General features: G+C 43.7%; 1 protein-coding gene across 5 annotated transcripts in view; it reads left to right on the top strand.

The window, feature by feature from the left end:
- SLC15A2 (solute carrier family 15 member 2) overlaps positions 1 to 16,399 on the top strand; it is a 54,895-nt gene that overhangs the window by 21,974 nt on the left and 16,522 nt on the right. For all 5 annotated transcript variants that reach the window (XM_063342610.1, XM_063342611.1, XM_063342608.1 and 2 more), the window contains 11 exons: positions 575 to 657; positions 1,905 to 1,991; positions 2,324 to 2,413; positions 2,766 to 2,810; positions 4,381 to 4,413; positions 5,488 to 5,576; positions 7,574 to 7,655; positions 9,611 to 9,736; positions 10,550 to 10,714; positions 13,399 to 13,445; positions 15,104 to 15,214. In XM_063342610.1, coding sequence (XP_063198680.1) covers positions 575 to 657; positions 1,905 to 1,991; positions 2,324 to 2,413; positions 2,766 to 2,810; positions 4,381 to 4,413; positions 5,488 to 5,576; positions 7,574 to 7,655; positions 9,611 to 9,736; positions 10,550 to 10,714; positions 13,399 to 13,445; positions 15,104 to 15,214 — 958 coding nt within the window. The remainder of the gene's footprint in view (positions 1 to 574; positions 658 to 1,904; positions 1,992 to 2,323; positions 2,414 to 2,765; positions 2,811 to 4,380; positions 4,414 to 5,487; positions 5,577 to 7,573; positions 7,656 to 9,610; positions 9,737 to 10,549; positions 10,715 to 13,398; positions 13,446 to 15,103; positions 15,215 to 16,399) is intronic.

The raw sequence follows: 16,399 nt of genomic DNA, 5'->3' as shown, positions 1-16,399 counted from the left end.
CCTCAGAGGCTCTCAAAGAGCAGGACAAATGATATGTAATCAGATAGCCCCCTCTCTGACAGGATTTTGAAGCCTCAGTCCGATATTCTTTGTGCTTTGAGGGAGGAAAACCAAGACAAAACGCTATCTTAAATTGTGTATCCCTTTGTGGAAACCATAAATGGAGGTAATTTCTGTCAACACCAGTGTGTGATGCAGTGACCTTTGTGGCAGTTTCCATTGAAATGTGTGTGAGATGCAACTACACAAAGCCCATGTTGGGTCTGGACTAATCCTCGCACGGTTGGAATGTCTCAGGGCTGATTTCCAGCATCAGGTGCAGCAATTCAATGTGGATTGTATTTTACGGTTAGCATACAAAAAGCATAGATGGGTGAATTTTCAAAGCTTTGATTCCCAGCATGAATCAGGTGTGGAGGTGCCTGTTGTGCCAGACCAGACCTTGCTAAAAGTGCTATCTTGTAAGCCCAAAGGGCAGAGGATTTCTATTGAATACAGGGGTGGGGGATCCTTCCCAGAAGCCAATGCAGGACTCATTCATGGCCATTCCCATTTGGATTATAATGTTTTTCAGTTGTGTTCATTGCTGGAAGTGGACTGTACAGAAAAACGCCACCACAAGGGAATGTCTTACTTGAAGTGTGCAAATGCATCGGTGTAAGTGTGTGCCATTCTCTCTTTTTCACGCATGACTCTGAGGTTGCAGGTCAGAAAAGTGCAGAGGAAAAGGGGAGGTGACATTTGGAGTTCTTCTGTATGCTGTTTCTGGGTATCTTGCTGATGAGCTGTAAGAAATAAGAAACACATTTAGGTTCTAGTTTATTCTTTCAACATTTCAATCGTTTTTCCTTAGCTCCATGAACTGTTCGGTTGATGTCAGTTAGAACCACTATTGGCAGATGCTAGTGGAGACTGAACTGAAAGGAAAATTCAGAAGCTCACGGAGTATCAGATATATGACTCATTTTTTTTCAGCTGAATAATTTTACTGAAGTTTATCAGTTCAGCAGACAGTAATAGTACACATTCATATTATGCACATTCAGCATGTTCACGTAAATGCAAGAGACACCTGCTGAAGGCGCATTACAGCCTTATCAATTATTTTTCATAGTGTGTGAGCTGAATATGGTATGTGAAAAAATGCTCTCTTATTATTAGGTGGATAATGATGTTTCTTTTTCAGGAAGCTGTTGCTAACAGCAGATGTTTTCTTTTTACCTAGGTCAATCCTAGTGACAGACTTACCTTGGGGAAACAGGCGAGATCTTAAGGATAGTATTCCTAAGTGAGGTCTGCCACTGTTCTTGCCAGGGTGGCTGTGTTCAGTGACTGGAGCACACAGCATAAATAAACAAGTTACAAATTCGGTGTCACTGATTTCTCCTCCAGTGAGAAACCAACTTGAAGCTGGTCTAAGAGTGAATGTGACATGGGCTGTGCCACAAATATGCAAAGAAAGGTCTACAGAACAAGAAGGGAGTGAGAGTTCTGGTTTTGACACTGCTTTGGGTAACAGGGCATTTCCTCCCCAGCACAGTGGTCAATTCGAGAGTGCTTTTTGGAAGAGAACTGAAGAAATGATGTTTAAAGCTTTATCATGTAGCAGGTTTCAAATCAAGCATGAAACAGTCTTTGGGGGCTTGTGTCAAATTTCTCTCCGAAAAACAAGCCCATGAGGTAGTTCATTCCCACATCATACCTTTAATCAACCAATATCACAGAAAATTCCCTGTAGAGAATTGGTCATAAAGCATTCAGTCTGAGACTTTGGAGGTTTTCAGCAAACACCCACAATTTTCTGGCGCTGCTTACATTTGGGGATAGGGAGGGCAGTCTTGTGTTGGGAATGTGACAAAGGCAGGGACACCACAAAGGAGTTACTCACCTGTTTTTCTCCCTAGTTTGCTATTAAAAACCGTCTGAAAAACCGCTCCCGTCAGATTCCAAAGAGAGATCACTGGCTGGACTGGGCATCGGAAAAATACTCGGTAAGTGATGCTCTACCTGGCAAGTTTGGAGGGGGAAGGAGGGAGACAGGCAGACATACAAGGGAGACAGTAAGACTGGCCTGGCCACACCACTCCTCACATGCACCGGGCTCTCATTTGTCCTGTCCGTTCCCACATCTGTACTCTCCTGACCCTTAATGGACAGTTTAGGTGCTGCACTGAAATGGAGAAATGCAAATATGTTCAATATCAGGAATAAGTGCAATGAATAACTGCCATGCAGAAAGAAACAGGAGCTCTCATGCGTTGTGGCTTGAATCCCCTGGTGGCTTCTCACTCCCATCTTACCTTTTTGCCTATTCCCTTTATAGAAGCAGCTGATTGGGGAGGTTAAAATGGTGACACGTGTTCTCTTCCTCTTCATACCGCTGCCAATGTTCTGGGCCCTGTTTGATCAGCAGGTATGGTACAGTGCATTGCAGGTCTGCCTGCCGGCTTGGGTTTGCACCCTTGTTTTTCCAGGGTAACACTAAAGCATCCTGGGGACACAGAGTGCCATGGTCCTACCAGGTGTCCACGTGCTTGCTAAGGCAGTGCCCACCATCACTGCTGGCCTTCCCTTCACAGTCCTGCTGGGTGTCTGGCACAGGAAGGTGAGAAGGAAGGATGTGCCCTGCCTACTGGCATGTGTTACAGGGATGGGAAGGAATAGATGGGAAATAAGACCTCCAGTATTGTCTTCTTCTCTTTCCCCATGTTTTCTAGTCCCATAAGACATGTTGAAGGCTTCACAGCTTTCTGTTTTCTTCTTAGGGATCCAGGTGGACTTTGCAAGCCACAAAAATGAATGCTGATTTTGTAAGTACTTAATGTCACCAACGCTGGTAAGACTAGTAATAACATCACTGCTCTTGCTTTTTAACCGGAGTCTCGCAGTACTAAGAGCATCTGCTTGATGAGTCTGGGTGAGTTGCACTTTTGATGATTAGAAGTGAGCGGCTCTGTGCAGCCATGTTCAATTCATCACAGTACATCTTGGCAAGGAGCGAGGGCTGGGGAGCCATCAGCAGCCTGCAGGGTCAGGAGTGCTGACCCACTGGCAACCGGTCGCTCTGTGACCTGGAGCAGGTAGGGTTTCCAGCCTGCTTACCCCCACTGAAGAGAGTGAAGTCAGGGAAAGTTCACACAGCCCTTGTAAGGTGTAACTAGAGCTATTGTAGTTATATATTTGTACTCTGGCTTACTTGGTGATACATTAATGAAGCCTCTTGAAACCAGCAGGAATCTTGTGTATAAGGCAGAGATGTGATGAGGATTAATTAGTTAGTAGCCATAAAGTTCTTCAAAGATGTGAATGGCAAATGGTGCAGGGTGCAGTGGCAGGTAAATGTGGATCGGCTATCTGCGTAAAGATGCCACCATACAGGGCTGGTTTGCAGACATATATGTTTTAATGAGCCACTTAGATCTTACCTGAGGATGCTCACATCAGAATTTAGGATTGTAAATGCCCATTTTCCAGTTTAAAATTGATTTAAAGCCCAAAATTTGAGCTGGGAGAGACAGGCAGCTGTTCAAGATTCAGCTCAGGACAAACCTGGCAGACAGGAGACAAACACCCACAATGCTTTCTTGGGAAGATATTATTTCCTTCCTAATTTTCCCCCTCTTCATCTTAATTTCAAATGAAAAGCATTGCGTGGAGTTCAAACACCAGCCTCTCCCTGGAGACAGCTCATTGGTCCCTTTTGGGGACTGTGATCCCTCCGTCCATCCGCATTAGCCTTGCCCAATTGTGGGGGCTGGGTCCAGTGATGCAAGGGTGACGCACCTCTTACAGCCTTGAGGACTCTTGGCTCAAGGCAAGAAGTCACAGTTGAACAGATGTCCAAAGCCTGTTTGGTGCCCTGGGAAGATGGACGGAAGAAAGAGGTGTTGGTGCAGCCCCCTGGCTCAGGGCTGTTCTTTTGTTATCCTCTCGGGGTGCCTGGGAGAAATGCCAACAGAGCTCAGAGGGTCCTGAAGCTTGAAAGCACTCACTTGCAGGATTTGGTCTTTTCCCATTACAGAAGCAAGGAGGGAGGAAGCTCTAAGTCCAAATCCCAACTGGGACACTAACATGCCCATTTCCCCCCTCCTTCATGGCTCAGCCACTCTGAAAGATGGGTCTCAGGATCTGTCATAGGCTGTGTCCCAGCTGCCATATATCAAGGTCTGAGTGTAGCTTCCTTCTGCAAAATTATTCTCATCAAACACTGTGTCCTTAGATGACAAGTGTCAAGAGCACAATATCAGCTGCTAAAGCCAACATAAAGCATTTGAGGAAACAACTTCTGCTGCTAAGGCAAACTGGACCAGTTACTTAATTGCCGTATGTGCTACTATATTATGGTGTTTATGAATCACTTGGAATATCTTTTTGTTTCAGGGAATATATGTCCTTCAGCCTGACCAAATGCAGGTAAAAGATACTATAGGGTAGGAAATAACCCTTAGAAATGTATTTTCTTTTTTCTGACTCATTTTTTTTTTCTCATGGGACCAGTGGCCTTTCTTTGCTCCTTTTGAAGGTAAAAGCAGTGCTCCTGCTGACTGCTGTGGTGTGGACACTGCCTTATTGCTCACTAGCTGTTTTGAAGGCTCAGTTTGGGGTTCAGAAGACCCCAATGACGTCCTAACATGGAGGCTGAATCCTGCAGAATGGTGCAGGGGTGTGGGGAGACATGCCACCATAATAGTTCTTGAAGTGGGCTTGGCACGTGGAGGATTCAAACTGTGTCTCCTTTTAACATGCCCCTGCTTTGGGATGAGCATTGTACCTGAAATATGTTTCCTTCCTCCCTTCCTGCAGAGCAGATGAAAATGTGAAGGCTCCAAGATGGTGACGTGTTGTCACAGTTGATTACAATTCTTACGCTGAACAGCTCTGGAGAAATTCAAAGCTGTTCTGTTCCCTGAAATCTTCCCTCAAAACTGAAACAGCATCTCTCTGCTTGTTCTCTATCACGCTCTGTTTTCTTGCTCTGCCACTGCTGTCTGACAGACAAGCTCTGGCCCTCCCAGGAGAAATGTAGTTCCTCGGGGATTACCAAGCTGTGTGGAAGTGTGAGAAATTGCCAATTTCACAGAATAGTGCCTGTTCCTCTGGGATTTTGCTGAAGTCCCAAGATGTTTCCATTATTGCTGATTTGTTGTAAGGTCCCACCACAGCACTGAAGGTCACCTGCTTCTATTGTCAGTAGGTTTTGTACTTTTTAAAAACATGATGTTTCAGTTCTCTCTTCAGGGAAATTGGGCCAGTGATGCTTGCTTACCTCTTGGAGAGGACGATATGAACAAAATGTATTCGTGCCTGTGAAAACTAAATAGCAGAAGCTGTTGGAGTGCAAACTATGATTATATTTTAAAAGGAGGTTTTTAAGTGTTTGTTCATGTCCTTTCTGTAATGGAATTATTTCTGGAGGACAGTGCTTTATGAGTTTAATTACTGAAAGTTGCTTTCTAGTCACTAAACTCCCATTCTTTTGTATTGCAGTTCTTAAATCCACTTCTTATTCTTGTCTTCATCCCGGTTTTTGACCTTGGGCTCTACCCCCTGATAAACATGTGCAAATTTAATTTCACGTAAGTACTTGGGGACAATACAGATGCCTCTGTTCTTATTCTTTTGCAGCAAGTGTGCAGAATAACTTTTAAGGAGAAGAAACACAAATTTCCGTTCACCCTTCCCAGTACTTCAATCCCAATAGGCAGCATCACCCTTTCCATATGCCCTGGAAATTCTAGAGGGGAAAATTCAGTGATGTTGGATTCTCTTCTGCACAGACATTCCCTGAAAGCAGATGTTCATGAACAGTGCCTCTTCGAATTTGATCAACATGTTCTTCACCTTATCCCCTATATCAGCCCTAAATAATTCCCTCCATGAAAGGTCCCTGTGCGGCCAAATTCACTGTCCCACGTGGGCTACATGTGGCATTGTGAAAGCAGATTCCACACTAGAATCTGCACCAATGAGTACATAAGAGAATTTCCGTATGGCCCAAGCACTTTATTCCAAGCGTATGTTAGCAAGAAGTGCAGTGTAATAGGAGCAGACCTCCAGGTTGGTTCTGAGACTGACTTTATGCATTTTGGGGGATTTTACTTCAAGAGTATCTGTAGTCTGCCTCTGTGGACTGATGCCCTTTAGCAGTGAGAGTATGTTATGTGCACTCATGGAGTGCCTCTGGCAGTGCAGTTTCAGCTGAAAGGAGCCCAGTTTCCATGCTCCAGCACCACTTCTCAACGTGGGAAGGGAGAATGGAGTGGGAGATTGGCTTAAAAAGCGTGTTCCCAATCCAAACTAAAATGCTGGATAGACAAAACCACATAAAATGGGGATGGAAGGAGCCTCATAGGCCTACTCCTTCACCCTGCTGATCCTCCACCGTCATGCTGAATTACTTGCCCCTAAAGACATATCAAAGACATTGGCCAGCCCTGCAATGGTGCCCTTTGGAGGACACACATCAGAAGCTGTGCTTTTCCGTGCTACCTCAGTGTGAGTCCGTGCCCTGGACTGAGCCACAACTTGACAGAAAGCTTCCTGCCTGATGATCAGTTCACAGACTGGTTCACCCAGCAGCACAAACTCGTGCACCGATCAGGACTGAATGCCATGCTGGTTCTGTCCCCTGCATGTGGGATACGAACAGGCTCCTATCCAGTTTACCTGTAGAAGTGGCTGTGGAAATGCTGTAGCCTGCAGGAAGTTAGCCTATGTGGCTGCAAAAGTTTGTGCTACAAAATCCTAATGCAGCACTGAAGATCAAAACAATTTTTTTTATTACAAGATGCAAGCAGTAAATATTTTCTTATCCCAGGGCATATAACTGAGAGGCAAAATTTGCATTCCTAATCTGGATTTCCCACAGACCAGTCAATCTGGAATGTGAATTCAGACCATTGCAAATAGTGGAGACCACTGAATCTAGAACCAGATTTGTTTCAAGTCTCAAAAACTCAGTGCAGAGTTTGGACCTGCTGTTCTGGACCTATTTTATTCTGCTTTATATCAGATTGTCTCATGTAACTCTGGTAGAGTTGCACTAGTTTTGCTCTGAGTTCAGAAGGAAGCTCTCTATTCTGTAGAAATGTAAATGTATTGGCATGAGAAATAACCCAGAATGATGCTACAGATGGTCAGAAACATTGATGACACAAACTATACATTTTTCTTCTCATTCCTCCTGCTAAGTAGCATGCTGCTTTTCTTTTGCCTTTCCCAAAAGGGACTTGAAGATATTTCATTTCTAGTGCTCCTTCCAACATCGTAGGTTAACATAGTGCCATGAGCTATTCCCACTAGAAGAGCTAGGAACGAGATAATACGAAACTTGCAAGTAAAGAGCTTTTTTTCATGGCATATCAGTTTTAATTGGCCTCAGTGCTGGCCTCATACAGAATAATAGAATAGTTTTAAGTTAAATGATTGGCAATTTAAATAGCATGTCATCCCCAGTGCCACCTCTTGGACAGTTTATTACATGGTTTTGGCACATCTTTGGCTCTGAGGAATAGTATTCTATGTTTTATATTACTTTTTTTTCTTAATGGCACCTCTTTCATTTACTCCATAGACCTATTAGGAAAATGGCAACAGGTATGATCCTTGCAGGGGTGGCGTTTGGACTTGCAGCCATTGTAGAAATCAAAATAAATGTAAGTATAGCACAAGGGATTCCTCAGAAATACTTTTTTTCCCTGGGTTATTTTTATTGATCCCTATTAGATAATCCTTTTGACCATTGTGTTCCTTGATTATAATTTTTAATATGTTCTTTGCAATTAAGCATACTGACCCAGTGGCTAATGATAATTCTTACGTTGTCTACTTTTCCCTCTCTCTCTTTCTGTCTCTCTCTCTCTCTCTCTCTGTCTTTTTCTCTCTTTCTAGTCTTTGCAGTTGTGCTGTGCCAGTCATCTGTATTGGTCTATATTCTAGATTTCCATCGTCAAAAGTGCTTGACAGACATCTAGTTAATGCTAGTGATTAATTCCCAAAAGGTAGTCTGTTCTCTCTCCTATTTCTTGCTGTAGCTTTTACTGTTGGGGTGGGCTGTATATGTGTAGTGGTTTTGGTTTTTTAATTTAATTCCTTTCCTCCTTTAGGGTGTGTTTTTTTTACAAGTAAACTGATTCTCCAGTGAGGCAGGTGAATTCAGTCACTTCTGTAGTCACAGGCATCGGGGACTGCCAGGCATCCCCAGACAGGATGGTAGCAAATCTCTAGTAAATTCGATGTTAGCCCCTGCAGATTTGTACCATTTGTTTCTGGCTTGTGACCAACCTTGTGCAGAGTTTGGCTGACCTTTGGCTCACACAAGTTACAGTAGGATTAATTTTTAAAGCTTCCAGGTATACTTAAAATGTTCTGTTAGAGTGGCTGGCAGACAGCCCTGGATTAACATCTGCTGGTTCCTCAGGTGAATCCCCTGACAAGTCTCCTGCTGAAATGAGACTTTGTGGGTTCAGGTCTTCTTCCCGATCTCTTTACATGAGCAAAGAAATGCTGTCATTGTCACCACCAGCAGTTCTGGCCTAGCACTGAAAGTCTGCTCTGGCTGTGGGGTGACTCCTCTGGGCAGAGACAAGGTGAGTTAGATGTTCCCCCCTGCCTGTGCATGGAAATTTTACCCTGAAGGCCAGTAAAAGCTCTAGCAAAGACTGGGATAGGATGGCCCATCTTGGCTTGGCTGTGGGTAGTGCAGGTGAAAAGCCATAGTAACGCGATTTGCTGGATACCATTAACAGGCCTGTTGGTCTGGAGCAGCATATGGGTACAGGGAAATCAGTGCCACCCTATCTTCTCTGACAGTGTGTCTCCCCACCGAGTTAGGTTCAAACTACCCTGCCTGCAATACCCAACTTATAGGATGAGGTAGAAGAAAAGTTAATAGCTCTGAAGTATTGCTGGCAGCTACTTGAAAATAAAGTGAGAAAAGAGAGAAGTTTACAAAAAAAAATGCATTTTAGATCTCTAGGTAGTACAAAGCTGATGCTGATTGAAATACTCCTTCTAGGAAATGTTTCCTGACAGAAAGAGATACCTCTGTGCTGGAGGCACCGTCCTCCCTTTCTCAGAAAACAGGGAGTAAGATCTATACAGTTGGCTGTTAGATAGTACGGTGTCAAGTGATGCAAAAGCACCAATTACAGACATGGAGCTGGACTGGGATTTTCAAAACTGCTTAGCTTCTGGCCTAATTCTTTTCCCAGTCACTGACTGCAGTGGGAAATAATTATTCTGGTCACTGCTTTTGAAAGCTAAGCACAATTTTTTCCGTTCTGATATGGCAGTTGGTTAAATCCAGACACTAGGGAGCTGTATAATAAATGGAGTGACTTTGTTCTACCTGCCCAGCAGTTGTGTAGCCTGTAGTCTTACAGGTGTGACAACCAGTTTTTGGGAGGAACGACAGGTTGGCTATTCAGCTATTATGAGGAAACTTCCCTAAATAAGATTTAAGTTCAGTTTTCTCTCATTACAACTTTTGATGAGGAAGGGATGGAAGAGTTTCGTTACAGAGAGGAAGACTATTATGGCTAAAAATGAAGAGATATTAAAGTGCTAATGAAGCATACAGATGGCACTTAAAGCCTTTTACTTTAATTAGGAAACTGATATGCCTCGACTTGTCCCAGAAGAGAGTTTAATTCGGGTCCTGAATTTGGCGAAGAACCCTGTTCAAGTAACAATCCAAGACCGGGACCTATTTCAGCAGCCTGTGGAGGCTTTTCAGGTAAGCACATATTTGTGCCTGTATGGCCTGACTTGCATCCCATTGAAGAAAGGGTGGGATTTTTTTCAGGTACTTTCTAATAAAGCCCACAGATGCTAGAGCTTGTTTTCCTCTACTCCCTTAGAAATGCATGGGAATAGCTTTAAAAATAGAGCATATTGTCTCCATTGATGAGACAGAAATGGAAACTTTGGAGACATATTTCCATGGCAAAGGAGGAAATGACTAACCACATTCACCTGTAATCAGAAATAGAATAAAGGATAATTGTCCTGACATGAGCACGTAGCATATGAGCATTCAGCTCACATATCTCAGTGCTCAGACTGGGCAATGAGATCCCATTGCTGCTGGGATCTGGATGGCATCTGAAAAGTACTTAGTTGCAAAGGAGGAAAGAAACGGGAAGGCAATTAACTGGGCATGGACACTGGGTTGATTCCTATTTCAGCTTCCAGTTTACTTTACAGGTCAGGCTAGTTTGAGACTCAGCCCAGCAGTTCGTAGGCCACCAGCTGCCTGCCATGTTTTGGATGTGGTCCCATCGAGGCACAGCAGGGCCAGGGCAAAGGATAGCTGTGTAGGCAGAAGGTGTGCCCTGGCCTTCGGGTTGCATCCAGCAAGGAAAGGTCCTCCAGGCTCTGGCTTCACCAGCCCAAAGCCTATAGATCAACATAGTCCTGTAGAAGACAGCTCTGACTGTTAACCTCTCTGTAGAGGCTTCCTTGAAGAGAGGACAGGGTTACACTTGGTGGGAAGAGCCAGATCCTTTCTCATCTAAAGAAAGTATAACCAAGTTTGTTTTTTCCACAGAACCCAGCTGAGTACTCAAAATTAATATTGAATGGAGAACAACAGAGCCTTCACTTTACCCTGCAACATCAAGGACTGTCTCTTGCTTTTAACTACACCGTGAAGGAAAAATCAGTATACAGCTTAATTGTTTTTGAGGCAGAAGGAAGCCTATCAAGCCGCTTAGTGAGTGTGGGAGTGAAGTGTAAATACAGTATTAGTTCAATGGCTGTGATGATACAATGGAGTAATAGGCTCATTAATTCATTTGCTCAGTTTCAGTGTCTGTCTGATTGCTCTCAGATGCTCTAAACCTGACTTCTTAGCTAGCGGCACTGGATCTGTACACATTTCTGCTGGTTGATTAATGGAGGCGTTATGGCATCTGAGGGTTTCTGGGCACACTTTAATCCAGTGAATGCTGCAGTGGGAGAGCAGAGTCATGCCTGCTAGGCAGGAGAGCTTGGGAAAGCTAAGGAAACAGAGAGCCAGAGATTTTCCCCCAAAGATGGTTCTATAAAGCAAAGATATTAAAGAGGCTCTAGGGCTGGGCATGGAATAAAAGCATCAGAGGAATGATTCTGGGTTTAGTTATTGCGTGTGTTTAGTGAAAATGCACAGAAGGCCCATTTGTTTTGCTGAACAGAATAAATGATTAAGCTCGTTTCAGGCTCTGCAGCAGAGCGGGCTGCGTTTGGACTTCTGTGTATTGCCACAACAATCAGAGAGAGGCATATGGGATGTATAGGGCTGGATTCTGATATCTTTTACATGCAGCTGTATGCCGAGAAGCTCACTTGAAATGTATGGTGTTATTGCACATTGTGGCAGGTGTGTATGTACGCGTGTAAATGCCATCAGAATCGATCCTCATACTAAAATATCAATTCTCTTTGCAGTTCCTCAGCCTCCTACCTTGCAGGGTTGCTGTACTAAGCATTCAATATTATATAGTAGAAATCACATAACTGTCTTTAAAAATGGGGAGTTTTAGGAATTTATTTTTTCCTAACATTGGGGGTTTTTTATGCTTTATGGTTTCGAGCCTGTCTCTTGTTATCACACAATGTTGTTAAGTTTCCCTGTGACCCTCATGGCTGTGTGCTGTTACCTTAAGGAATGGATACTCGAACAGTGATTTTTGTAGAGTCCTTATGAAGAGAAAGCCTGTGACAGGGTGGAGCAAAGCAATCTCTGAGCTTCAGTACATCTCTGTGCTGCCCCAGCTATCTAGTCTGTGCTTAAATTAACGCCCACCCTGGCATGGGCAGGCTCCCATGCACTGGGGAACAGCAGTGCTGTTGGGTGATGCTGTTGACCTGTCATTCTTAGCTGTAGATAAGGGAGATGTGGAAGACAGTGTGATAAGTAATGCTCACTTTTCCAGCATTGCAACATGAGGAAGGCAATGTCAGCATCACTGCTGTGTTGCAGGACTTGCCCTGGAGTAGCCATGGCCCATGCCATCCTCCCTCACTGCTGGGTTTGGGCCCCTCACTCAGATGGAGGTGTTTTCCTGGAAGGAGCCAATCTGAAATTGGTTTCTTCTCCTTTGTGGGCTGTTGAGTGGGCAGGAAATGAATTTGAGAGCTCTAGGGATCGTCGATGGAAGTGAGTAATGATTTGACTGGCCTGTCTGCAACGAACTAGAGTGTTGATTCCATGTGTCTCCCATGGAAAAAAATATGTTGTTGTTTATTATTTATTGCTCTGACATTTATTATTCACTGTAGGTATTTATTATTTAGGGCATACATCATTTGTAGATCAGCATATCACACTGAAGTACAATAGACATTTTATAGGTATACTGAAATTCTGTATCCTTGGTCTCAGAAGCCCAGGGTTGAACATCAGGAAGAAAGTGTGGAGAAAGGGCTAGAAAATTTTAAGAGAAATCCAGTTTCTGAAGGTAGATTCAGTCCCTTTTGGCTTGTCTGGGTTCCGTCTGTGGGCTGCACAAATTGAAATTGTCCTGCCAGCTTAAGTGGACATGGCAGAACTGTGGATTTCTACCAGCCAAGACCTTGCTCCATATTCTATTTCTGTGACATTCAATCTTCAGGGTAGGGCTGTGTCTCTACTGTCTTTTTTCAGCATTGTACACCGAATAGACTCTCCTTGAAAGAGTGTAGATCATGTTAAGTATTGAGCTGATGCTCTAGCTGTGATCTCCAGGAGAGGCACTCTCACTCCCCAGTGTGCCCAACCAGATGGCCATTTCAGAGGTGTGTCTGCAGAGACTGTGGGCACAAACAAGCTCAGTGCACTTGGTCTCACCTGCTCTCTGCTAGCACCATACAACAGTTTAATCTCTTGAGTATCGGGAGTCAGGGGAAATATGAGTGATACATGATGATCAGAATAGTAACCTAGCAGTTCCTCTTGGCTTTAGGCTTCTGTGAAGTCTATGAGTATGCCAAGAACCAAGATCTGAAAGTTAGGCAGTTGCAGGTTTTGTAGGAGTAAGGCACTCATGTTTAATTGCAATTAGTCATTGAAAGCGGCTAATGTGGATAATGGTCTCTTGCTATCTTCAGATGAAGAAAAATACTTTTTTGGAGGGTGTTACATGCCTCAGTAGAAGGGTGACTGGCTGGAACTCTGTAGCCTTAGTTACGCAGGAGATGGGGAGAAAAAAGGTATGATCTCATCTTAAGCCCTCGCTGGAGCTGAAATTTTGCCATTGGCTTCATCATACCAGGACTTCACTTCTGTGGCCTGATGTCAAGCTTATGTGAGAGTCCAGTCGATTTCCATGGGGTTTGCAACACATGTTTAACTCCACAGACACTAGTATTTCCTGCTACACATTATTTATAAGGAGGCATTAATAAATATATTTGATTTCTTTTTTCCCCCCTCTTTAGATTACAGACTTGGAAGCAAAGCCAGAAAATGGTTTGGCAGCTGTTAGGTAGGAATGGCTTTTTTTGAGGATTTGGAGATGGTGGGGTGAGGGAAACTGCTTATATCTAATGCAAGCTGTATGTAACATAACCCAGATGTTCTCAGGTTGGAATCTAGTCCACACTTCTCATGCAAGACTTGGGTGTCAGCTGCGGAGGCTTGACAGGGTGTCACCTCCCACATTTGCCATGCAGAGCTGAGCGTTATTGCTGCTTACTGCCTAGGATAGTCTGGGCTGAGATGGCACCATAAAAGATCTTCTCCCTTTGGAAGAGTGGTAAATTCATCTCACTGTGTCCCACCTCTTTGGGAAAGAAAGAGAAGAAGCAATCTGGAAAGGAGCTGTTGCCATCTATACTCTGCAAACTGGCCAACCCATGACGTTCGTTTATCTCACCCAGCCTCACGCACAATGCTTTACTAAATTGGATACAGCAGTAATTTTACGTCCTCGTAAACAATTCAGCTGGGCATTGGGCTCTGCTTAAGCGGCTAGTCTACTTTCCAGAACTAGTCCATGAACAGTCCTGTGCTGGTCTGCACTGAAATGCCATCTCACTGATGTCACAGTTACCTCCAGCGCCACATCACCAGACTTATGCGAGGCTGCTGAGGTGCAGAAGAAGCAGATTTGCAAAGAAAAAAAAAAAAAGGAGATTCCTGCTGGACTTTGTGGAGGATTTGGGCAAGCTGCAATTAAAAAAAAATCAACCAAAACCCAGCCAAACAAAAAAAAAACCCGAAAAACTTTAGAGAGTATAAAACAATGACCAACTCCCTTATCTGAAAGCCCGTGTTGACAGTAGCAGGAGAGCAGTATCTCTTCATAGCCGTGGTTTGTGAAGGCTTCTACTGACTACACACCGCCTTGGAGACTTGATTAATACCTGCAGTCAGGAATGTTTTGCATTTTCCTGTGAACATTCTTGACAAAATCCCAAAACTTTCCCTTCAAAAATTTGCCAAGAGGTTTCACTATTTTTCCACTAAAAAGTTACTTTTGTTAAGCACTTGACTATCTTCAGGGATTTCGTCCCCATTTTAAGAACGGAAAACCAAAATATTTTAAACAGTCAGATCAAATGAAAAGGGTTTGGGTTTGCTAATGTTTTTTGAGTTGTCAAAAGGAAACTGTCTTTTGTCTATGAAAAAGTATATAAACACTGCACGAAAAATACCCAAACCTGAACATTCCCATGAAAGCTTTGGTTTTGATGAAAAGCTCTAGAAAAACTTTTGCTAGAAAACTCTTTTCTTGTTGGTAGAAACTCCTTGGAAAGTATGCCAGCATGGTGCACACACTCATCAGGAAACACAACTTCATAATTTCCTGGGGTGGGCTGGGGCTCTGTCATCTCCAACAGCCACAGAACAATCTTTGAAAGTCACTGAAAAGAGATTGCCTGGAAGTCCTAACCCACAAAAAGTGAGGGTCACTTTTCGCAGGAGTAAGAGGGCAAAATTCCACAGCAGGGAAAACTAATCTTATATTGAAAAACTGGACAACGAATTGGGCAAGTATTTTGTTAGCTTGCAGGAGAGTCTGTCATAACTTTATGGAGTTACAGAATGCTTTGGGAGAGAGAGCACACTTCTCCTCAAGTGTCTGATAATATGCTTTTCCTGCCCTGTCTGACAACCCAATGAAATATGCTTTCTTTGCAGATTCATTAATGGTTTGAGTCAAGATGTTAACCTCACCATTGACAGCAAACGGTTCATTGCTGTTCAGAAGAACTACAGTGCTTCTGAGTACTCACTGCTAGAGAGGGACAAGTAAGTTTCCCTTGCTGTGCTGAAGGTTCTTGCTGAGGCCTTTCCTTGGATACAATGGGGCTTTTCTTGGATGAATAGCAAAACCTTCGTTGCTATTGCCTTGGCGTTGGGTTGTGGGTGCAGATGTAATGCATTGCTGCTTTTGTAAAAAACAGAATTATTGACTCTGCACAGAGCAGGTGCTCTGGGACACTCGTGTGTGTGCAGAAGCACCATGCATTTAGTTTGCAAAGTGTACAAGCCAAAGGACAGCAAATCAGTATCTCTGTGTGCAATACGCACTTGTATAGATTCAGCCTCCAAACAGTGTCTGAGATAGCTCCCTTCCCATGGCTGTTATTGCATTGGTAAGACAAAATCAGTAGGGACAAAGTTTGGAAACTTTATTCCCATGACACGAGTATAATGACATCCTAATTTAGGCCATAATCTGACTTTTCTCACAGTCAGGTCAGGGGAATTTTGGAAACCCAAAAAGCCTTTTGAAGAAGTCTTGATACAGCACCTAACTTTCTCTGAGTTTTTATCCACATTCTGTGGGGGCCTGGAGGGCAAAAGCAAGCCGTTCCTGTGCATCTGTCAGCAGAGTAAGGTGGGACACGGTAAAGTCCCCCCTGCCATTTGATGCCTGCTCTATTTTTGATATTCTCTCAGGCCCAAGCTCTTAGTGTTAGTGTGCTCTCAGGGAAAGGGTAATTCATATTCCACACTACAAAGCATTGGTATGTGGGCTGGTAACATCGAGTAACATTACATGGCTTTGCAGGCTGGGCTTGTTAGACAGGGGCTCCATATGGCCTTGGTTTGGCAGCTTTGGAGTTGGCTCTTGTAGGGTATTTCTGGCATTTGCAATGTTTCAAAACAAGCTTCATGGCTTTTCTCTGCATCAGCTCCATCCAAAATATTTATTGCTGCAATTTAGTAGGGTGCAGCAGCCGTTGTGGCAATGCTGCTGAGCCTCTGTGCCATCTCACACATCCAAAATCAGAAAAACAAATATGAAGGCTAATTTGCTTTATTGAAAGGAAACAAAGTGGCTTGTGGATGCATAGCTCTGATTTCCTGAAGGCTGCTTGAGCTTGGCTAACTTGTCTGGCCCACAGTTCCTGAAGCAGTGGAGAAAAGTTTGAAAGGAAAATAAACCTGAGGGGGAAAAAAAGCAGTGCTAGGAAGAAGCAGAAGCCA

This window comes from Chroicocephalus ridibundus, chromosome 7, assembly GCF_963924245.1.
Source record: "Chroicocephalus ridibundus chromosome 7, bChrRid1.1, whole genome shotgun sequence".
Lineage (NCBI taxonomy): Eukaryota > Metazoa > Chordata > Aves > Charadriiformes > Laridae > Chroicocephalus > Chroicocephalus ridibundus.
The sequence above is the reverse complement of the archived record's forward strand: the minus strand, read 5'-3'. Positions and strand labels throughout refer to the sequence as shown.